Here is a 24,917-nt window from a genome sequence, read left to right as displayed (position 1 = left end):
TCACCCAACTGAATTAATCCATGTTGCACTTATTCATAGACTGCGCAAAATCACTATCATTCATCTTGAATTGATTTTCTGTAAGATCATGACACATTTGATAAGAGTCACAGTAATTCAGTTATTCGACACCCGATTGAGGCATTCCAACATTTTTCTATTTGTTAAATATTTGAATACAAGAGAATATTCACCAGAGGAGCGCTAACATTTGGAATAATTCCTGTTTGCTTTTTATCCCCATTTTTAATTAATTAAAAAATAATTAATTATGTTTGTCTTTGGATTTTCCCTACTCGATCAACAACGGTGAAAGGAGGTGCAATGATAGAGTTTCTGCCTGACAGCACCAGAGACCCAGGTTCAATCCTGACGATGGGTGCTGTTTGTATGGAGTTCGTACATTCTCCCTGTGACCACTTGGGTTTTCTCCGGGTGCTCCACTTTCCTGCCACACTCCAAAGATGTACGGGTTTGTAAGTTATTTGGCTTCGGTAAAAAGTTGTAAATTGTCCCAAGTTTCTTTTGTGTGCACTAGAGTAACGGGGATAGCTGGTGAGGGAGGACTTTGTGAGCCGAAGGGCCCGGTTACCTGCTGTATCTCTGAACTAAACTAAACTTGTCTTCCAACTTCAATACTATCACTTCCATATGGGAAAGATGGCATTGAGCTGGAGATGGAATGGAGGGATTATTGCCAGGACTGGAAAATTCCAATGATGTGGAAAGGTTGGCCAGACTGGAGATGTTTTTGTTGGAACAGGGGTGGTTGAGGTGAGATTTAACTGAGGTGTGTAAAATCTTGGAGAACTTGATGGAGTAAATAGGAAGGATGTATTGACCTTGGAAGATTGAAAGATAACCAGGAATTGACTGCCTGTGAAGCAAATTAAAAGGACATATTATTTATTTTTCTTTTCTTCAGCACAAAGAACAGGCCATAATATCTGTGCTGAACATGATGCCAAGACCAACTCCTATCTGTCTACATAGAATCCATATCCCTCCATTCCCTGCATATCCATATGCATAATTAAAGTAATTGCTGGAAGGATTAATGTGCAGATGAATAAACTTTCTGTTTAATGTGAGGAAGGTGGAGATCTGCAACTTATTAGTGGAAAGATGGTAGAGCTGGAAACTTGCATCACATTTAGAGAGTACGTGAAGAGTTCTGATCTGCCTACTTTGAAGAAGTTCTCCTCCTCTCCATGTTCTCCAGAGATGCTGCCTGACCTGCTGAGTTACTCCAGCACTTTGTGTCATTTTTTTTGTAAACCAGCAACTGCAGTTCCTTGTATATGTTTGTGAGCTGGGTAAAGAAACTCCTCCTTATCTCCATTTTAAAGGGTACGTCCTTTTATTCTGAGCCTGTGCCCTCTGATACGAGACTCTCCCATTACTGGAAACATCCTCCGCATCCATTCTATCTAGGCCTTTCATTATCTGGTGAGTTTCAAGGAGATCACCCCTCATCCTTCTATGCTCCAGTGAGTACAGGCCCAGAGGCTTCAAACGCTCCTCATACATTAACCCAATCATCATGGGATCATTCTCGTAAACCACCTCTGGACTTTCTCAAATGCCAGCACATCCTTCCTAAGATATCGGGCCCAAAACTGCTCACCTTATTCCAAATGTGGTCTGACCAGTGCCTTATATAGCCTCAGAATTCCATCCTTACTTTTATATTCTAGACCTCTTGAAAGGAATGCTAACATTGCATTTGCCTTCCTTACAACTGACTCAACCCACAAATTAATCTTTCAGGAATCCTGCACCAGCATTCCCAAGTCCCTTTGCACCTCCGATTTCTGAATCCTCTCGCCATTCAGAAAATAGACAATAGACAATAGACAATAGACAATAGGTGCAGGAGGAGGCCATTCGGCCCTTTGAGTCAGCTCCGCCATTCAACGTGATCATGGCTGATCATTCTCAATCAGTACCCCGTTCCTGCCTTCTCCCCATACCCCCTGACTCCGCTATCCTTAAGAGCTCTATCCAGCTCTCTCTTGAATGCATTCAGAGAATAGTCCTCGCTTTTATTGCTTACTAGACCAAGTGGACCCGTTGGGCCCAAACCTCTCCTGCATTGGTGCAGCACCCTGTCCTCTCCCCTCTCTCCTCAGCCCCCCTCTCCCCTCTCCCCCACTCCCTCCTTCCCCCCTTCCCCCTCCCTCCCTCCTCCCCTCCCCCTCCCCTCCTTTTGAACTTTAAAATGTGAATAACTTAAAAAATATAACCGATTTCAATAAAACTACTTGCATTATCACTAAAGTGACAATGGTGAGTAAGGTGGGTAAATTGTCATGCTATCGTGTTCCGTTTTGGCTGAAGTTCAGTAACAAACAAGATAACAAACGAGAGTTTTAGTATATAGATACCAAAGTGCATGAGCGTACACTTTACTACGCTGTCTTCCATTTGCCACTTCTTTGCCCACTCTCCCAACTTGTCCAAGTCCTTCTGTTGATGCTCTGTTTACTTAGTGTTACTTACCCCTCCACCTGGCATTTTTCTCTTTGCGCTACATCTTGTACTAGTATTTGGCTTGATTGTACTAATGTCCAGTAATATCTAATTTAATAGGATAGCATGCAAGCAAAAGGCTTTCCACCGTTTCTCAGTACATATGACAATACTAAACCAATACCAAACATCCAAAGTAGTACCATGGAGCGTTTCACTGTATACAAGACATTGGGTAAATGCAAACTGCTGTGGTCACAAGATATTTGCAAAGCAGATACAATTCTCTCAAATGGAAAAAAGGACACAAAATGCTGGAGTAACTCAGCGGGTCAGGCAGCATCTCTGGAAACATGGATATGTGACGTTTTGGGTCGGGGCCCTTCTTTAGACTCAACTGCACATTTGTTCGGGGAAGATGAAGCAAGCTTCCGGATCAGTTTGCCTTTGTTAAATTGTCACTGGTTGCTTTTCCCTTCCACCACTTTGGGTGGGTTTGGGAAATCAGTGATTTTTCTGAACTTGTAACCCACAGCACGTAGATGATAAATGTAGAACTCCAGCGTGTGCATGAAGACGGGATTTACGTAGTGAAAAGAAATCGCCAAGTCTGAGCAGCACTCAGGTCCCTGAAAGAGAAAAGGAATTATTAGTCATTCATCAAAAACAATCTTTTCACCAGTTTTTTTAAACAATGCACATCACTTCTGTATACACAAATATATAGAACATATATTTGTGTTGTATACACATATATATAGGCGGCACGGTAGCGCAGCGGTTGAGTTGCTGCTTTACAGCGAATGCAGCGCCGGAGACTCTGGTTCGATCCTGACTACGGGTGCTGCACTGTAAGGAGTTTGTACGTCCTCCCCGTGACCTGCGTGGGTTTTCTCCGAGATCTTCGGTTTCCTCCCACACTCCAAAGACGTACAGGTATGTAGGTTAATTGGCTGGGTAAATGTAAAAAAAATGTCCCTAGTGGGTGTAGGATAGTGTTAATGTACGGGGATCGCTGGGCGACACGGACTTGGTGGGCCGAAAAGGCCTGTTTCCGGCTGTATATATATATGATATGATATGATATGAAAAATGATGCCAGTTAAACTAATCTCATCTGCCTGCACATGATCCATATCCCTTCATTCCCTGCATATCCATGTGCACATATATGTCACTGGTGTATCTGTCTCTACCACCATCCCTGGCAGTATGACCCAAGCAGCCACTACTCTCTGTGTAAAAAACTTTGCCCCACATGTCTCCTTTAAACGTTTCTCCTCTCACCTTAAAAGCATCGCCTTTAGTCTTTGATATTTCCACCCCTGGGAAAAAAGGTTTTGACCACCTATTCTATCTATGTCTCTTATTATTTTATATACTTCTATCACATCACAGATACCCTAACTATATATATCATATATGCCGTATAGTTTTATATACTTTTATCACACATATCCTGTATATCATAAATACCTCAGCCTCTGACTTTCCAAAGAAACCAATCCAAGTTTGTTCAAGATAGACACAAAGTGCTGGAGTAACTCAATGGGTCAGGCAGCATCTCTGGAGAAATTGGACTCAGGTTGAAACGCTTCTTCAGTATTCTTTGGCTGTTCATTTTTATTCCAAATTAGTGAAATCTCTCCTTATACCTAAAACCCTCTCATCTAGGCAGCATTCTTTTATAAACCTCTTCTGCATCCTCTCCAAAATGTCCACATCCTCCATGTTACGGGGCAACCAGAACAGTGTATAATATTCCAAACGCAGCCCATCCAAAGCTGCTGCATGACTTCCTGACCCTCGCTGTCAACGGCCTGACCAATGAAGGCAAGATATGTACGTCTTCTCTCTCCAAAGTAGAATTAAAGTAATTTCAAGTTACAAAACAATGTGCTAACCTCCTTCTACAGAATGTCCTTTTTTGTTGTCGAGGTGTGAGGTCGGTGGAGGAGGTGAGATCGAGGTGTGAGGTCGGTGGAGGATGTGTAGATGGCTCACAACTTAGAATTGCTATTTTACATTGCCACGATATTAATCTGTATTAAAACTATGACTATAAAAGATGTACATGCAAGTTTTAATATTTTGGTAATACTTCAGTTTTTAATAAGTTCTGAGTGCAATTTTTTTCCTCAGAGATAAGCCTATCCAACTCAAAAAATAATTTTCCATTCCTACAAATGGTGAGTCTGAACCAATCCGGTCTTTCCTTCACCATGAAGTTTACATGTTGCACTCCAGTTCTGGCTCAGATTGTTATCATTTTATAATTAATTTTAGATCCTCTTGGAGATTATTAAATGACAACAAATCAACCATACTTTATGTAACCTCTCGCTCCAAGTCTCCACATAACCCACGAGACATCTCATTTCTGATTAGAAACCAAATGTTTGTTTTGTTTGTGCAACTGGAGCAAAGTTGTGTTCATTATATTCAATTTTATGTTCATGGCAAGGGTAAAGTGTTGGGGCAGGATAGCAAGACAGTTTGCAGCTATTTCAGTGGAGATTTGATTTGCAGACACCTAACTTGTATTGTTTGAACATGAAGATGAAAATTAAACCTTACTCAATCTAAACATCGTGGCCCACACCATTGGCCAGTTTGAGATCTGTTAGCCCTGAAGAAGCCAGAGCTTCCGAAGAAGGGTCCTGACCCAAAACGTTGCCTATCCATGTTCTCCAGGGATGCTGTCTGACCCGCTGAGTTACTCCACCACTCCGTGAAACGTCACCTACCTATGTTCTCCAGAGATGCTGCCTGACCCGCTGAGTTGCTCCAGCACTTTGTGTCGGCATGGCCTCGGTGGGCCGAAGGGCCTGTTTCCGCGCTGTGTCTCGAAACTAAACTAAAAATAAAATAAACTAAGATGTCCATTGCACTAATGTGCCGTTCAATACGGTAACTAAGAAAAGATGGTGCATTCACCTTAGCAGTCAGCAGAGTTTTTTTTTGTATTCTGATCAACGTTCAGGCACAACCCAGTAATTAAACCTTGTATTTTTTTATAGGAATGGATTAGCTATAAACTGCGGCAGCTGCCACTTGTGGAGTTGGTGTTGATCTGTTGATGAAAATATATGACCTGCATGATAGGTTTTAGATGTGAAACATACGGTAAGCTTCAGAAACAGGAAGAAAGTTTCAAGGATACAAACTGATAAGAATCGCCAATGCAACTTGCTGCACCTGCCCGGTGGTCAAATATTATTCTCACTCCAGGGTCACAACAACATAACTGGCACAGGGTATTGCTCACAAATTCATCCTTCAATGGCGGATGTTTGCTCTGCTGACAATTCCTTGCTTGCCATCTGCCACAAAATGAGTCAAAGGATATAAACCCATGAGATTACAAGACACACAGCGAACACCTGCCGACCTGTTGAACCAAAACGGAGGCTCTCAGAGTGAACAAGATGATGGTGATTAGCTGTACTTGCTTCTTGCCGGGGCCATGCCATAGGTAAACCACTGCTATGTGTTCTAATTAAAAACATGCTCGTAATTTATTTTCACTTTAAAGGATTTTCATTAACCTTCATAATAGAAACATAGAAAATAGGTGCAGGAGTAGGCCATCCGGCCCTTCGAGCCAGCACTGCCAGTCAATATGATCATGGCTGATCATCCAAAATGAGTACCCCGTTCCTGCTTTTCCCCCATATTTATTGATTCCTTTATCCCCAAATAATAAATCAGCATCGAGCATTCTCGTGGGAAATAGCAGAGAGCATGTCACGCATCATATTGAATTGTGCAATCAAGAAGATAGTTTAATTCCTCATGTAGCAAGCTAACACTGCCACATGATATTAATTCCACTAATTTTGATTTGATTTTTTTACAGGCTATCATGCCTGATATTATTGCAACATCATATTTGCTAAATCGATCTTTTAGTCGTAGGAAGGAACTGCAGATGCTGGTTTACACTGAAAATAAGACACAAAATGCTGGAGTAACTCAGCAGGTCAGGCAGCATCTCTGGAGAAAAGAAATAAGTAACGTTTCGGGTTGAGACCGTTCTGCAGACTTCAGATCTTTTATTTGTTTGTCCATAATCTCCCTTCTGTTTCCTCACAATCTGTGTGGGGAAAGTACTACCTTTGGTGTTGAGTGGCAGAGTGGCGCAGCTGGTAGAGTGATAACTCACAGTGCCAGAGACCTGGGTTCAATCTTGACCTGGGTTTGATCCTAGCCTCAGGTTCTGCCCATGTTGAGTTTGCACGTTCTCCCTGTGACTACGTGAGTTTCCTCCAGTATCCCAAAGACTTGCTGCTTTGTAGGTTAATGGGCGTCTGTAAATTGCCCCGACTGTGTAGGGAGTGGATGGGAAAGTCGGAGAACATAGGACCGGTGGGAACAGGTGATCAGTGGTCGGCGTGGACCTATTGGGCCCGAGGACCTGTTTCCATGCTGCATCTCTAAACTTTAAACTCTGAACCTGAAATATTAACTCTGGTTATCTATCCACAGATGCTGCCTGGCCTGTTGGGTATCTGCGGGGTCCTGAGAGAGAGGCTTCACTGTCAGAGATGCTCTGGCTCACGTGAAGCAGGGAACACGAAGTCAGGCCATGGACACCCCCTCTGGTGAATTCAGAGGATCCATTGGCAACATTGCATGGAGGAACAAGGGACTGGAGAGCATTGGTCCATATTACTCAGCAGATATCACTGAAACAGTTGTCCAGTGGTCACATTATAGTCTTTATGGGATGTTTCTGTGCTTAACATAGAAGCTGTTTATTCCATATTACATCAGCACAAAGCTTCAATGGGCTGTGAAGTACTTTGGACACAAAAGTGTGGTCTAAATTAAGTTCTGTCTGAAGAAGGGTCTCGACCCGAAACGTCACCCATTCCTTCTCTCCCGAGATGCTGCCTGTCCCGCTGAGTTACTCCAGCATTTTGTGTCTACTTTCTATTCTTCTAACCTTTTACCAGATTCCTGCTGTGTAACTTTTGCCTCTTTATTTGCCACAGGTTTTGGAATGGCTACAGAGCAAAATATTCCCACTAGTGTGAATTTCAAGCCTCCGGATTATACCGTTACCTTCACTGCACACTCGTATGTCGGGAGTGGATGAGAAAGTGGGGCAGCATAGAGCTAGTGTATACCTTGTATACACTGGAATTTAGAAGGATGAGAGGGGATCTTATCGAAACGTATAAGATTATTAAGGGGTTGGACACGTTAGAGGCAGGAAACATGTTCCCAATGTTGGGGGAGTCCAGAACCAGGGGCCACAGTTTAAGAATAAGGGGTAGGCCATTTAGATCGGAGATGAGGAAAAACCTTTTCAGTCAGAGAGTTGTGAATCTGTGGAATTCTCTGCCTCAGAAGGCAGTGGAGGCCAATTCTCTGAGCTGGATAGGGCTCTTAAGGACAGCGGAGTCAGGGGGTATGGGGAGAAGGCAGGAACGGGGTACTGATTGAGAGTGATCAGCCATGATCACATTGAATGGCGGTGCTGGCTCGAAGGGCCGAATGGCCTCCTCCTGCACCTATTGTCTATTGTGAGCGGGTGATCGATGGTCGTGTAGAGTCACTTGAGACAAAACAACTCGGTGAGGGCTTTCCCACAGGTTGCTGCAGACACCCAGCAGGCCAGGCAGCGTCTATGGACTGATAATCAGGATTAATGCTTTAGGTTTAGAGTTTAAAGTTTGGAGATGCAGCCTGGAAACGGTCCCTTCGGCCCACCAAGTCCCACGGCAACCATTGATCACCCACTCACACTAGGTCCATGCTCTCCCACTTTCCCATCCTCTCCCTACACACTAGGGGGCAATTCACAGAAATCAACTAACCTACAGATTATCTGTGTCTCTAAACAGATCCCATGGTCTTGGTCTTTCATTTAAAAAAATATCATATCTTCGTCCAAATATATTATCACAGCCAGGTAGACACAAAATGCTGGAGTAACTCAGCGGGTCAGGCAGCATCTCGGGAGAGAAGGAATGGGTGACGTTTCAGGTCGAGATCCTTCTTCAGACTGATCACAGCCAGACCTGCCATCCTTCTGAAAAATTGCTTAAACAAGCCCCAACAACACTAAATATCAGCCACATCACAATGACTACATTTTCAGACTCTTCTATATGGTGATGGATGACCCACTTGGAGTCTGGGATGAATCCATTTAAAGTGACCAGCTGTGTTTTTATTGCTTGCTGCAAAGATTTCCCAAATGCTTGTAGGGCATTCAAATTCTAATCTTGATCTGTGTTATCCCTGTGAGTTGATACCATTTTCTATTAACACCCAATGCTGGGCATAAACAAACCGAGATAGAATTATTTCCATTGAATGGGCTATATTAAAAGCATGTCTGATAAAGCCGACATTGATATCAGCAGGGATCACAATGCAAATTGTTTATAGAAAGTCCAGCATATAGAAACATCCAGTCGTTCAACTTTTTTATCATTTCAACACAGGAATGGTGCAGAATATATATATTGATTAATTGCCACATCACATATTATCACATATATTGATTAATTGCCATTCGGTTTACAGTGGCATTGAGGGACAAATACCTCCATTGGCATCTCTGACTGGTGTATTAACAAGGCCATAGACCCTGTTGAAGAAAGACCCTATAAAGCAGCTTTTATAATCATAGTATCAGGCAGTTTGTGGCTTTTCAATTGAAAGGTTTAGCGATCACGTTTGTTTTCTTTGCTCTCTCTCTTCATATTATTTTCATATTTTCATATTTCAGATACAGCGCGGAAACAGGCCTTTTCGGCCCACCAAGTCCGCGCCGCCCAGCGATCCCCGCACATTAACACTATCCTACACACACTAGGGACAATTTTTACATTTACCCAGTCAATTGATCCCTCTCTCCCTCTCTCCCTTCTGCAGCGAGCCAAGTTTAGACTCCCATGCCAAACCAATCAGTGAGCTGGCAGCTTCCCATGGAGAGCAAACGTTTTTCCATAAACAAGGTCAAGCCAGCTGCTTTAATGGTTTGGAGGAGCGGCTGCCGGAGATTCCTGGTGAGGTGGTAGTGAACCAGGAATGGGATGGGCTCTGCGTACCCACATCCCTGTCCCAGTTCAAAACACTGGGCACAGGCCAACCATAATATTTTGGGCGGGTGCCCTTCCTGTTGGAGTGTAACCGGTTCACTGGGTTGTGGAAGAATTTGTGGAAGGCATTCAGGGAAAGTGAAAGAGTTTCAGAAGCCCACACTCCAATGCTGCCTCGCGGTGACCAATATTTTAAGAGCGTCCACAGTCAGTTTCAGGGAGGATGTGGGTCAACCAGCCAGTTCCTCGTTTCCCCGCCAGGTCCTCACAGGAGAGGTCCACTACACTGTGCTCACTTCCAGCACTGTTCAGGAAGTCAAAAAGGACAAGAGTCAGAGGAACTCGGTTTCACCTTAGTATACTATTTTAGTTTTAGAGATACAGCATGGAAACAGGCCCTTCGGCCCACCGAGTCGGCACCAACCAGTGAACATCGTACACTTACACTATCCTACACACACTAGGGACAATTTACAATTTTTGCCGCAGACAAACCTGTACGTCTTTGGAGTGTGGGAGGAAACTGGAGCACCTAGAGAAAATCCACGCAGGCCACGGGGAGAACGTACAAACTCCGCACAGACAGCACACGTAGTCAGGATCGAACCTGGGTCCCTGGCGCTGTAAGGCAGCAGCTCTACCGCTACATCAACATGCCCTCTTTTTCAAATTTACTTTTTAAATTAAAATAATATTCATCCCTCCGGTCACAATATATACTGGAGCAAGTCTACTTTTGTAGCATGTGCATTATTTTCAACACATCAAAAAAAACACACTACTGTGACAAAACAGGAATAAATATACACATTAACTTATTTAAGTTATAATAACAAGTATTTTAATTATAGGAATGTAAAGTTTAATTTACCTAGATTCTATCGAGATTTACCTCATTCTGTCTGCATGTTTCCATTGTGCTACATTATGCTTCCATTGTGTCTCCCATCTCCATTCCTAACCATTGATTCCATCTGTGTTGAACGCTGCCTTGGAAATGCAGCCAACACAAGGAAACAAATATTTTCCCAGCTGCCGTTGGACAGAAGATACAGAAGCTTGAAGGTACGCACCACCAGACTCAGGAACAGTTTCTTCCTCTCTGTTATCAGGCTTCTAAATGTCCTTCCATAAGCTAGGGTACTTACTGTCTGATTCACCTCTACCCCATTGTGGACATTGAACTTTGTCTGTGGAACTGGTGCACTTCAAGGCTGAGAACTGTATTCTGAACTCTGTATCTTCCCCATTGCTCTACCTACTGTACTTACGTTTGGCTGGATTGTACTTATGTATAGAATTACCTGATTTGATTGGATCACAAAGCTTTTCACTGTGCTTCAGTACACATGACAATAATAAACCTAAACTTACACCTAAATCGCAAACATTAGGTACATTTGACAATTTCCAGAGATCACTGGGACTTCATATTCTATTTTGAGCTTGCTTCTGCTTATTGATCTCCTAATGTCATTGGTGCAATAAATGATTGCAGTCTCTGGGGCAAGAAGTAAAGATTAAGTCATAGCCGTCAACCTAGTGCCCCCTGGTGAGGACAGTGGGCTGTGAGTTGACCTCCACTCTCCACTCATTTCTTACACTACCTGTTGCTCCACTGCGATTTCTCCTCAAGGTGTCCACTTTAAAGAAGTTCTCCTCCTCTCTTCGATGAGAGTTTAGCAACATGCTCTCTCGCTGCTCCCCCCTCTGTGATTTCTCCTGCTCTACGACCACATTTTGACCCAAACTCGCTACCACAGCCACATCTGCTTTCTTGGGACTAACATTGACTTCTCCAACTTTAGATAGTTCCTCTGTCCCTCTCTTCCCCTCCCCCTTCCCAGTTCTCCCACTGCCTTCCTGTCTCCACCTATATCCTTCCTTTGTCCCGCCCCCCTGACATCAGTCTGAAGAAGGGTCTCGACCCGAAACGTCGCCCATTCCTTCTCTCCTGAGATGCTGCCTGACCTGCTGAGTTACTCCAGCATTTTGTGAATAAGTATAGAAAAATCACAGTGGTCCTCAGGATGTTCAGAGGACATTCTGGGTAACTGGAGTGTGTGTGTGTGTGTGTGTGTGTATGTGTTTTGTGTGTGTGTGTGTGTTTGTGTGTATGTGTTTGTGTGTGTGTACGTATATGTATGCGTTTATGTGTGTGTGTGTTTGTGTATATGTATGTGTGCGCATGTGTTTGTGTATGTGTGTATGTCTAAGTGTATTGTTTATGTGTGTGTGTGCGTAGGTATGTGTGTATGTAAGTATGCGTGTGTATATGTGGGTATGTATGTATGTGTGTGTGTATGTATGTGTGTGTGTATGTATGTTAAGTATGTGTGTGCATATGTGGTTGTGCGTATATGTGTGTATACGCATGTGTGTGTATATATGTGTGTGTGTATATATGTGTGTGTGTATATATATGTGTGCATGGATGGTGCGTGCATATGTGTACACACATGCCTTATCTTTGCCAGGTTATATCCTACACCCCAGCTGTTTGCACATCAATTAGCTCCTTGGCATGGGTCCTCTGTCCTCATTAGGCTGGACATTTTACTCCATTGTGTGCTACAGAAATGTGTGCTGATGTTGATAGTGTGCAGTGAGTAGTGGACTTACGTCTCCAGATGTGTAATTGGTGAACTTCCAGAGCCAGAAGCTTTTGCCATACCGACCTCGAACCAAAAGATTCTCCAGTGAAAGAGGCAAAAACGTCTCTCGCAGGTGGTTATCTCTGGAATCTCCTGGTCCAATTCCAAGTGTCTCCATGCATTTTCCCAGCGCCACGTCCTCCACATGGGAAGTATGATGGCAGGTCTCATCTTTGAAGGCCGCCACGTACCTTTTCAGTGCTTCCCTGCTCAAGACGTAACCGGCCCCTCCGCTCATGTAGCCCTGTTTGTGATACATCTTAAAGTGCCTGCCCATGTACACAGCATCATCGGGGCTGTACTTGGAGAGCAGGAGCCTGAGATTCTCAACGATGACGTAGGTATCATCGTCGGCCTTCAGGAACCACTCGGCCTGGTTGATGTGATGCTGGTGCACATAGTGGAAGGCTTTAATGGTTTTGTGGTACAGTTGATTTCTGCCCTCTTTGGTTTCCAGTCCAATTGCGGGGAAATCCGGGTTGCTCTCAGAGCTCATGAACAGCAGGACGTTACAGCGTTTGCCCCAGGTGGTTTTGATGTGCCTGGCTCTAGTTTCCAGGTTGGCAGGTGCCGTCATCACCCAACAAAGGATGCGCACCTTCTTGTACAAATCATCTGACGCTGAGTGATTTCTTTCTGGCAACAATAAAAACACATTGCAACACCGTCATTAAATCCAAGCTGTTTCTGTGGACACACAATGCTGGAATAGCTCCGAGATGCTGCATGACCCGTGAATTACTCCAGCATTGTGTGTCTAACTTCCATTTTTACCAGCATTTGCAGTTTTTTTCCAACACTGCTCTGTTTAATTTAATTTAGATTAGTTTAGAGACACTACACGGAAACAGGCCCTTTGGCACACCGAGTCCGCACCGACCAGCGATCCCCGCACACTAACACCATCCTACACACATTAGGGACAATTTATGATTTTACCGTACCAATTAACCTACAAACCTGTATGTTTTTGGAATGTGGGAGGAAACCGGAGCACCCGGAGAGAGCCCACAAAGGTCACTGGGAGAAGGTACACACTCCATATGGATAGCACCCATAGTCAGGATCGAACCCAGGTCTCTGGCACTGTAAGACAGCAACTCTACCACTGTGCTGGTGCCTATGTAATGGAGTAAATCTGTTTCAAGCATCATTCAAAAACCAAAATACTGGTAACAATTATAACGTGGAGAAAAAACAATATAGGACAATGAGAAAAACAAGACAAAGTGCTGGACTAACTCAGTGGGTCAGTAGCACCTTTGGAGAACACGGATAGGTGACATTTTGGGTCAGAACCTTTCTTCAGAAGACCGAAGAAGTCCTGTGTTCACCTATTACCACTCTTTGACATGCCCCTCCTATCTATCTTCTAGCTTTCCATCCCTCCCCCCCACAATCAGTCTGAAGAAGGGTCCTAACCCGAAACATCACATCCATGTTCTCCAGAGATGCTGTCCGACCCCCTGATTTACTCCAGCGCTTTGTGTTTTTTTTTGTAAACCAACATCTGCAATTCTTTGTGTCTACATATGACAATGAGGGTTTGATTGATTGAAAGACACAGCATGTAAACAGGCCCTTCGGCCCACCTCTCTTTCCAGTTTTCTCCCCCTTACTCAAATCAGTCGGAAGAAGTGTCCCATCCTGGAATGCTGCCTGTCTATTTCCTCCCCAGATGCTGCCTGATCCACAGAGTTTCTTCAGAACCTTTTTTATCTTGCTCAGGTTTCCAACATCAGCCGTCATATGTTGAATGGACGATCTTTTACTCATCTACCCTATGATTTTTTACCAATTAATTTAAGTCCATGACTCCAAATCAGTGACTTCAGCGAGAAGGGAAATAAGTTTCATGTTATCCTGTGTAGACCTGCCTAGGCCATCCAGGTCTAGCCAGATCTGGCCATCCTGTCTAGACCTGCCTAGGCCATCCAAAGACGTACAGGTTTGCAGGTTAATTGGCATGGTATAAATTTAAGTTGTCCCTCGTGTGTGTAGGATAGTGTTAATGTGCGGGGATCGCTGGTCGGTGGGACTCAGTGGGCCGAGTGGCCTGTTTCCACGCTGTATCTCTAAACTAAACTATAATAAACGCCCAAGTGCTGTTTTAAAGCAAAGATACTTAATGCCAGTAAAGTGCAATGCTGTCTTCACTGAATCTGTACTCTTTACTGCAGTTGCCCTCTCTCCAATGATGGGGCAGGAATCTGAGATGATACGTCCTCTCACTAGCCTGCGAATGGGAGGCTAACTGATGTTTCTCCGAGTCAGAAGTGTCCCGATCTGGAATGCCATCTACTCATACCCTCCACAGATGCTGCCTCACCCACTGAGTTACTCAGCAATTTGTATTTTACTCAAGATTCCAGCATCTGTAGTTCTTTGTGTCTGCAGTTTCTCTTTCAAGCTTCACACACACCGATCACAAGCTAATTTGAGCAGGCTAACTGGCTTATTTACCAACTCATCCATCTGATGGCATAATAAATTGGGATGTGTAGATAAATATGCTGGGCTGTGATAGATTTCACTGTTGACTTGGTTTATCCTCCCTTTGTAACTAAAACAAGTGATCTGACCTTTGATCAATAGTGACCCAGAGTTGTCCATATGTGAAATACATTATAATTATACTGTGGGATGTGATTTCTCAACTAGAACTTTGAGAATAACTTTAGATTTTAGAGATATAGTGCAGAAACAGGCCTTTCGATCCATCAAGTCTGCACCGACCAGTAATCACCCTATACACAAAACGCTATCCTGCACACTTGGGACAATTTTACAGAAGCTAAGTAACCTACAAACCTGCATGCCTTTGGAGCATGGGAGGAAACCGGAGCACCTGGAGAAAACCCACGCGGTCACAGGGAGAATGTACAAACTCCATACAGGCAGCACCTGTAGTCAGGATCAAACTAGGATCTTTGGCACTGTAAGGCTCTACCGCTGTGCCACCGTGTCACCCCTACGCTGATGTGGAATAAGCACAGAGATTTTCCTTATATGGAGTCAGCCTTTCCTTAATCGACTGTAGCTCGACAAATCCTGTAAGATTTCCAGACAAGGTATGGAGTGAAGGAAGATAACTAAACAGCCTGGCTCCACTAGATTCAACCAGAGTGGTTCAATTGTTCCCACAGTGCCATGATCTCCCAGCAGATGAAGACGGTGAGCAAAATGGCCTCCTTTTAAATGTAATCAGTCTATGATTCATTAATTCAAGGCAGATAATTGGCAGCTATAGAAGAATGAAAATGAAATGTTCATAGAAACATAGAAAATTGGTGCAGGAGTAGGCCATTCGGCCCTTCGAGCCAGCACCGCCATTCAATATGATCATGGCTGATCAAACAAAATCAGTACCCCATTCCTGCTTTCTCCCCATATCCTTTGGTTCCGTTAGCCCTAAGCGCTATATCTAACTCTCTCTTGAATACATCCAGTGAGTTGGCCTTCACTGCCTTCTGTGACAGAGAATTCCACAGATTCACAACTCTCTGGGTGAAAACATTTTTCCTCATCTCAGTCCTTAATGGCTTACCCCTTACTCTTAAACTGTGACCCCTGGTTCTGGACTCCCCCAAAATTGGGAATATTTTTCCTGCAGCTAGCTTGTCAAATCCCTTAAGAATTTTATATGTTTCTATAAGATCCCCTCTCATCCTTCTAAATTCCAGTGAATATAAGCCCAGTCAAGCTATAAAGAGGTTAAATAAAATTTGAACTGCAGCAGCTTTGCTAACTATTGGAGGTGAAATGATCAGTCAAAACATTACTTAACATTTTCAGTGACACATAACAGATTAGTTACTTACTTGAACTATAATTCATCATTCCATTACCATGAAACCAGTAATGATGGGAGTTGTAACGATTATGATTATTTTGCGTTCTGCCTTGAATATGTAATTTGACCGTGTTAATGAAATAAGTGGTGGTGAAAATTCCTATTGCAATTCCAATGATGTATATGATAAAGGACCTCGTGGATCTTGAAACTGCCATTGTGTTCTGGGAACGACAAAAACAAATCACTGTTTAAGTCAAGAAGGCAATGAATTAAACTGCATTTAATCTTACCAAGGCATCTACTTTATCAACTCACATGCAAAATAGATTTCACCATGACTTGTTCAAGGACACATTTGAAGGTTAACTGCAAGCTTTGTAGTAGCTGTAATTCAACCGAGGGGCGATGTTTTAGTATAAGCAGGTTAGGGGTTGGAAGGGAAAAAAAGAAAAATATACTCATTTAAATGTTGTTTTTGAAAATTAATTTATGGTGATATTTACCCTTATTGGATGTGTTACCTACATAATGCAGTGTAATATTAACAGGCCAATTAACTGAGGGATTGATGTTGAAGAATTGCCAGCAGTTTAGTTTAGTTTTGTTTAGAGATACAACACAGAAACAGACCCTGTGGCCCACCGAGTCCGTGCCGACCAGCGATCCCCTTACACTCGCACCAATCTACACACTGGGGGCAATTTTACAAGTTTTACCGACGCCAATTTACCTACAAACTTGTACGTCTTTGGAGTGGGGGAGGAAACCGGAGCACCCGGAGAAAACCCACGCATTCATAGGGGAGAACGTACAAACTCCATACAGACAGCACCTGCAGCCAGGATCGAACCCGGGTCTCTGGCGCTGTAAGGCAGCAACTCTACCGCTGTGCCACCATTTCGCCCTGTTCTATAGTCACAGTCAGTTCTCTACAAATAAAAGACCTCGAAGTCAGGTCACATCTCTGGAGAACTTGGAAAGGTGACGTTTTGGGTCAGGATCTAAAAACCATTTTGTATTCCAAATCTATGTTGTAAACCAGCATGTGCAGTTCCTTGGATCTCAAGAGTTCAATACATGCATGTTTATCTATTTTGATTATCATTCAATGTTAGAAGAGAGTCAATGACAGCACCATGTCATTGCTGATATAAGAAGCATTCAAATTAAGATACAATCCCATTTGGTTTAGGCTCCACTCCAACACTGTATGGGCCAGGCAATACTACTGTCTGTAAGCAGCTTGATACGTTCTGACTCGACCATGTCAGATTGCGATCTTGACTCTGAAATTATGAAATTAGGTTTGAGGCCACTTGCACCACAAATCATTTTGCATTCATGTAATGAGCTGTGGAATTTGCTCACTTCAGTCGCCTTATTACATATCCTCCACAATCAGCAGAGTACCCTGAATTGTTAAATAGCCAATTAGGTAAAGGCTGGTCACGCCTCGTGCCTGATATTAGATGTCGTTGCTAGAGGTATAATTAATCTTGGAACTCACAGACAGGGCTGTTTGTGTCAGCTCTCGATATGAGCACATTTGTTGTGCAATGGATGGCAGTTACAGGAGGATTCTCACCAAATTCTTTGCACTTCCCCAGTCTCAAACCATTGAAATCAATCAAGGATTTCTTCCACAACGGTTAGTTAACTCAGTTGAGGAATGTACATTGAAGGCTCTCAACAACTCTTATCTTCTATTAAAATGTTCCTTAAAACCTCTTTTATCCTGTTCCTATCATTGCCTAAATCACTTCATATCAAACTTTCGTTGATAAGATTGCTGTCAATGTCATTGGAACATTCTACTTTACTAAACTACAATACACATACAAGTTGTGTTTAGTTAAGTTTACTTTATGTTAGTTTAGTTTAGTTCAGTGTAGTTTATCTTATTTTAGTGTAGTTTAGTTTAGATACAGCATGGAAACATGCCGTTTAGCCCTCCGCACCCATGCCGACCAATGATCACCCATACACTAGTTCTATCCTACACACAATTTAAAGAAGCCAATTAACCCTCAAACCTGCACGTCTTTGGAATGTGGGAGGAAACCGGAGCACCCGGAGAAACCCACATGATCACAGGTAGAATGTGCAAACCCCGAACAGTCAGCACCCGTAATCAGGATTGAACCAGGAGTCCAGAACCAGGAGTCACAGTTTAAGTATAAGGGGTCGGCCATTTAGGACTGAGATGAGGAAAAACCTTTTCACTCAGAGAGTTGTGAATCTGTGGAATTCTCTGCCACAGAAGCCAGTGGAGGCCAGTTCACTGGATGTATTCAAGAGAGAGTTAGATAGAGCTCTTAGTGATAGTGGAGTCAAGGGATATGGGGAGAAGGAAGGCACGGGTTACTGATTGTGGATGTTCAGCCATGATCACAGTGAATGGCGGTGCTGGCTCGATGGGCCGAATGGCCTCCTCCTGCACCTATTGTCTATGTTTCTATGAACCTGGGCCTCTGGCACTGTGATGCAGCATGGTAACTTTTATGCCACGGTGCCATCTGTAATGGTGTGATGCTGTTTCCAGCCTGGGCGAAGAGTTTAATGTTGGAGGGAACCAATCATTACTGCAAGTTCAATGTATTTAATACTAAAAATCACACAGTCTGTAACCATTTCATATCTGTGACATCCATTCCTGAATACTCCAGACCTTATTATTGCCACTCCCGTTACATCAGGTTTAAACCATTTCACCAACCTTGAAAATAATCTTAATTTGCTGCTCCTTCCACGCCTCTGACTTTCTCTTCTTCGGGCCTCTCGACCGACAAGTCTCCTCCTTAGTTCTTTTCCTGGACTTCTTCAAACAGCTTTTTGATTCTTTACTCCGTGACAAGCTTTTCTTTATTTCATTGCTGCTTCAGATCTGCATTTGGATTAGATAATGAATGTGATGATGAGAATTGTTCTTGTCAGTTAGAAAAGAGCAAGCAACTGTCTCCCAAGTTATTTCAGTGTTTAGCTCATTGCTGATTATCCCCTCCTGCCTCCTCCATTAAAGCGCTCTGAATCACAAATTACAGATGTATATTCGCAAATTATTAACACGCTTTGTAACAGAACATTCACAGTGACTGTTGGTGCTTAGGCAAACAAATTTATTTTCGTCATGCTTGCGATAACATTTCAGATAGAGAAGCCATTACTTGGTTTGTAAAACAAAAGCCACCTGAAAACATAAAGGGAATTTAGTTTAGTTTAGAGATACAGCATGGAAACAGGCCCTTCACCCTACCAAGTCAACACCGACCAGCGATCCCCACACATTAACACTATCCTACACATACAAGGGACAATTTTACATTAATACCAAGCCAATTAACTTACAAATCTGTACATCTTTGGAGTGCGGGAGGAAAGCCAAGATCTCGGTGAAAACCCCCGCAGGTCACGGGGAGAACATACAAACTCTGTACAGACAGCGCCCGTAGTCGGGATCGAAACCGGGTCTCTGGCGCTGTAAGGCAGCAACTCTACCGCTGCGCCACCATGCCGCCCGAATTCAGAAAGCTTTGAAGAAAGTTCTCGACCCAAAACATCACCTATCCATTTTCTCCCGAGATGCTGTCTGACCCGTTGAGTTACTCCAGCACTTTGTGTCTAACTTTTGGTGTAAACCAGCAATTGCAGTTCCTTTTTATTACATAAAGGGAATTGATTGATGGGAGGACTTGTATCATTGCACCTTCCACTGCCTGTGCCTGGCATTAACCCTTTATTAGTACCTCAAAATGTTAATACCATTTACATGTTATGAGAATTTCTTTCACGTATTTGTTTTTTGAACAATATCTTGCAGTGGACTTCATAGACTTTTTGTGTCTGATGCTGTAACTAGAAAATTATCAGCTTTTATTCTCAGTCGCTATATCTGAACTCTCATCTGGTAATTGTGAGAAAGCATCTGCTTCACATTTTATTTGGAACATGTGATAGAACTAATCTAGGCAAGGTCCCATACTTCCTGGACAGGGTCCAGTTCTCCATTGTTCTGATTGACTTTAACACTGCGGAACTGCCATCAGCGGCACTTTACTGTAATAAAATCCCCATCTGTAAGGATGTGGAGTTGGAAAAGTTACCAGAGAGTATTCTGAGGGATAGGTTACACAGACGTTTGGATGGGCAAGGATGTCTCACAAATCTGATTGAGCTTTTTGAAGACGTGACCTAAAAGGTCGATGAGGGAAGAGTTGTATATGTTGTATACATGGACTTCAGTAAGCATTCGACAAGGTTCCGCATGGTAGGCTGCTCTGGAAGGTTAGATCGCATGGGATCCATGGAGAGATAGCTGAATGGATAGCAAATTGGCTTCATGGAAGGAAGCAGAGGGTGATGGTGGAAAGTTGCTTCTCAGACTGGAGGCTTGTGACTAGTGGTGTGCCTCAGGATTCAGTTACTGTTAAAGTTACTTTAAACCGTTACAGTTATATTAAATCGTTACTGTTTGTCATCTACATCAATGATTTGGATGAGAACATACAGGGCAAGATTGGCAAATTTGCTGATGATACAAAAGTGAATGGTTTTGCAGATAGTGAAGATGGTTGTGAAAGATTGCAGCAGGATCTTGATCCATTGGCCAGATGGGCTGAGGAATGGTTGATGGAATTTAATAGAGAAATGTGAGGTGCATTTTGGGACATCTAACAAGGGCAGGACCTACATAGGAATGGTAGGCCTCTGGGGAGTGTTGTAGAGCAGAGGGATCTAGGAGTGCAGATGCACGGTTCCTTGAAGGTCGAGTCGCAGGTAGATAAGGTGGTCAAAAAGGCTTTTGGCACATTGGCCTTCATCAGTCAGAGTATTGAGTATAGAAGTTGAGGGGTCATGTTGCAGTTGTATAAGACGTTGATGAGACCGCATTTGGAGTATTATGTTCAGTTCTGGGCACCATGTTATAGGAAAGATATTGTCAAGCTTGAAAGGGTTCAGAGAAGATTTACGAGGAGGTTGCCAGGACGAGAGGGTCTGAGCTATGGAGGGAGGTTGAGTAGGCTGGGTCTCTATTCCTTAGAGCACAGGAGGATGAGGGGAGATCTTATAGAGGTGTACAAAATCATTTAGAGGAATAAATTGGGTCGATGCGCATAATCTCTTGCCCAGAGTAGGGGAATCGAGGACCAGAGGACATAGGTTTAAGGTGAAGGGGAAAAGATTTAATAGGAATCTGAGGGGTAACCTTTCACACAAAGGGTGGTGGGTGAATGGAACAAGCTGCCAGATAAGATAGTTGAGGCTGGGACTATCCCAACGTTTAAGAAACAGTTAGACAGGTACATGGATAGGACAAGTTTGGAGGGATCTGGATCAAACGCAGGCAGGTGGGACTAGTGTAGCTGGGACAAGTTGGCCAGTGTGGGCGAAGGGTCTATTTCCACACTGCATCACTCTATGACTCTATGACTTACATTAACTAATCATCTTGACTTTGGATTTGTATGCAAATGCTACATGTATCCTTTGCTTTGATGGTTAATACACGTCTAAGCAATGTGAAAGAGGTCCTGTAGTGAGACAGTGTACCTCCTGAGTGTCACATCTGACTTCTGAAGCCTCATTCCCCATTCGCACCTGCACCCAATTTCTGATGGGTTAGGATGAGAATTATTCTTTAACTTATGTATTGTTTGTTAAACAAAACTTTTTTTTGTTGCTTTCTGTGATATACTAACAAGTGATTTCAATTAGAATAGCTTTTAATGCACTCCAGTATTCTCATGGTCATAAGAGTGCTCCATACATTGAGCGCATGGACTTTTGTAAATGGTGACAAAATATGACCACTCGTGCATGCCTGATCTGTGCAAAAAGAATTTCACTGGGCAGTGCACACATGACAATGAAGCACCATTGAAGACATAGGAGCAGGATTAGGCCATTCGACCCGTCGAATCTGCTCCACCATTCGATCGTGGCTGATCTATCTTTTCCTCTCAACCCCATCCTCCTGCCTTCCCCCTGCAACCTTTGGCTCATCATTTTATATTAGCACATCCCCAACATCATTTCCTTCTTAAACAATTCCCAAGAAATCTATGTACGTGCTGGAAGACTCACAGACCTGATTGCTTATGTCTAGGGCCCTGATATAAACAGTTTGAGCCTGAACAGCTATTTTTTCTTCATCTACGCCCAAGATGAAGTGTTCCATACCAGCTCATCGGAGATGTCCTCATTTTTTAGGGAACAGGGGTTCCCTTCTTCAATTGTAGAGGAGGCTCTCACTAGGGTCTCCTCGATATCCCGCAGCTCCGCTCTCCCTTCCCCTCCCCCCATTTGTAACAAGGACAGAGTCCCCCTTGTCCTCACCTTCCACCCCATCAGCCGTCACATACAGTACATAATCCTCTGACATTTTGGCCACCTCCAACGGGATCCCACTGTTAGTCACATCTTCACCTCTTTCCGCAGAGACCGTTCCCTCCGCAACTCCCTGGTCAACTCGTCCCTTCCCACCCAAACCACCCCTGCTCATGAAAACACCACTCCCTGCAGATTTGGATTGCAGGCTTGGTTAGAGTGGATGTGGAGAGGATGGGAATAGTGGGAGAGTCTAGGGCCAGAGGTCATAGCCTCAGAATTAAAGGACGTTCCTTTAGGAGGGAGTTGAGGAGGATTTTTTTTAGTCGGAAGGTGATGAATCTGTGGAATTCTTTGCCACAGAAGGCTATGGAGGCCGTCAATGGATATTTTAAAAGCAGAGATAGATAGATTCTTGATTAGTATGGGTGTCAGTGGGAGAAGGCAGGAGAATGGGGTTAGGAGGGAGAGATAGATCAGCCATGATTGAATGGCGGAGTAGACTTGATGGGCCAAATAGCCTAATTCTGCTCTTATCACTTATGACATTATGACTTATTTCCCTCCAAGTTACACAATGTACTCAACTGCAAGTACAAACACTGTCATAGGAATGTGCCCAGCAACACTGTGGGAGCGCAGCGGTAGAGTTGCTGCTTTACAGCGAATGCAGCGCCGGAGACTCAGGTTCGATCCTGACTACGGGTGCTGCACTGTAACGTACAGGTATGTAGGTTAATTGGCTGGGTAAATGTAAAAAAAAAATAAAAAAATTGTCCCTAGTGGGTGTAGGATAGTGTTAATGTACGGGGATCGCTGGGCGGCACGGACTTGGTGGGCCGAAAAGGCCTGTTTCCGGCTGTATATATATGATATGATATGATATGATAAAGTTGCATTTGTTCAAGGCTACAGCACATCTCACCTTCTCAGCACACCCCGCCTTATCGGGGGCAATAAGCAGCCATCCACACCTCCATCCCAAAGTAATTATTCTATTCCCTTGAGAAAATACTAATATACCTACAGTCTGAAGCAGGGTCTCGACCCGAAACGTCACCCATTCCTTCTCTCCCGAGATGCTGCCCGACCTGCTGAGTTACTCCAGCACTTTGTGAATAAATACTTTCGATTTGTACCAGCATCTGCAGTTGTTTTCTTATAATATACCTACTCCCTCCTCTCCTCCCCCCCCCCCCCCCTTCCCTCCCTCCCTTTTGGTGGAAATGCAATGAAAATGACTTCAGCAGAAAACATCTCAGGTAAATGAAAGTGCCCAGTGCCCAGTGCCCAGTGCCCAGTGCCCAGTGCCCAGTGCCCAGTGCCCAGTGCCCAGTGCCCAGTGCCCAGTGCCCAGTGCCCAGTGCCCAGTGCCCAGTGCCCAGTGCCCAGTGCCCAGTGCCCAGTGCCCAGTGCCCAGTGCCCAGTGCCCAGTGCCCAGTGCCCAGTGGGGACCATCAGTTCACAGGGCTACTCACATTGTTATATTTAAAGGGTTGGATTCACGACCTCCTGACAAATGAACGCCTTTCCCGACCAAGCCGTTGCTTCTTCAGCTGGTTTGATGAATTGCCGTACGTTTCCTCCATCATCATTCTCTCGCTACCTTCATCTCCCTCCTGGTTCCCCGTGATTGTTTCCAACTGAGGGCTTGAAACACCCGGAGAATTGAACGACTGACTGCCCGCGATGGGGTTGTCTGATGTTTGTAATCTCATCCACTCTCAGCTGTCGGGGGAATGTATGTGGCACCTGAGTCACGCAGATCCTCTCAGTAGGCGGGGAGCCCCGAGATGAAGGCAGCCTTACCTGCACTCCAAGGTGAACAACGTTAGAACATGTGTAGGGGGGAAATGCAGACGCTGGTTTGCACTGAATTTAGACACAATATGCTGGAGTAACTCAGCGGGACGGGCAGCATCTCTGGGGAGGAGGAATGGGTGACGTTTCGGGTCAAGACCATTCTTCAGACCGACTCGAAACGCCACCCAGTCCTTCTCTCCAGAGATACTGCCCGTCCCGCTGAATCACTCCAGCATTTTGTGTTTATCTTCGGTTTAAACCAGTTCCTTCCTACACACCAGGTCTGACATAAATTGTGAATGACTGAGTCCAGATGTACAGGGTCATCATTAAATACTTCCCTCCGGTACAAATACATATTGCTTATCTTTGCAATTTTACATAGAAACATAGAAAATAGGTGCAGGACAAGGCCATTTGGCCCTTTGAGCCATTCAATGTGATCATGGCTGATCATCCACAATCAGTAACCCGTGCCTGCCTTTTTCCCCATATCCCTTGATTCCGCTAGCCCCTAGGGCTCTATCTAACTCTTTTAAATTCATCCAGTGAATTGGCCTCGGCTGCCTTCTGTGGCAGAGAATTCCACAAATTCACAACTCTCTGGGTGAATCCCAAAAACTTGGTGACTGCAGTTGTAGACCTGGTCTGTATGGATGCAGTAAACCTTTTGACAAGCACACAGCAGGCTGGCCCAGAAGGTTATGGCCCACTAGAGAACTGTACCGAAAATTGGCTTGGATGACAGGAGGCAGTGGATGAGTGTTTTTCTGACTAGAAATCTGTAACAAGTGGTGTATGTAATGACTT

At 44.0% G+C, this 24,917-nt stretch overlaps 1 protein-coding gene across 1 annotated transcript; it reads right to left on the bottom strand.

Moving 5' to 3' along the window:
• Positions 1-2,230: 2,230 nt before the first annotated feature.
• Positions 2,231-23,985, bottom strand: LOC144607602 (glycoprotein-N-acetylgalactosamine 3-beta-galactosyltransferase 1-like). Its single transcript, XM_078424529.1, has 5 exons — positions 23,783-23,985; positions 18,697-18,864; positions 16,006-16,201; positions 12,153-12,820; positions 2,231-3,101 (listed from the first exon to the last, which is right to left on the bottom strand). The coding sequence occupies exons 3-5, from the start codon at positions 16,193-16,195 to the stop codon at positions 2,931-2,933; spliced, it is 1,029 nt and encodes a 342-aa protein (XP_078280655.1). The 5' UTR covers positions 16,196-16,201; positions 18,697-18,864; positions 23,783-23,985; the 3' UTR covers positions 2,231-2,930.
• Between the last annotated feature and the right edge of the window lie 932 nt (positions 23,986-24,917).

The sequence above is a fragment of the Rhinoraja longicauda genome, chromosome 29, assembly GCF_053455715.1.
Source record: "Rhinoraja longicauda isolate Sanriku21f chromosome 29, sRhiLon1.1, whole genome shotgun sequence".
Taxonomy (NCBI): domain Eukaryota; kingdom Metazoa; phylum Chordata; class Chondrichthyes; order Rajiformes; family Arhynchobatidae; genus Rhinoraja; species Rhinoraja longicauda.
The sequence above is the reverse complement of the archived record's forward strand: the minus strand, read 5'-3'. Positions and strand labels throughout refer to the sequence as shown.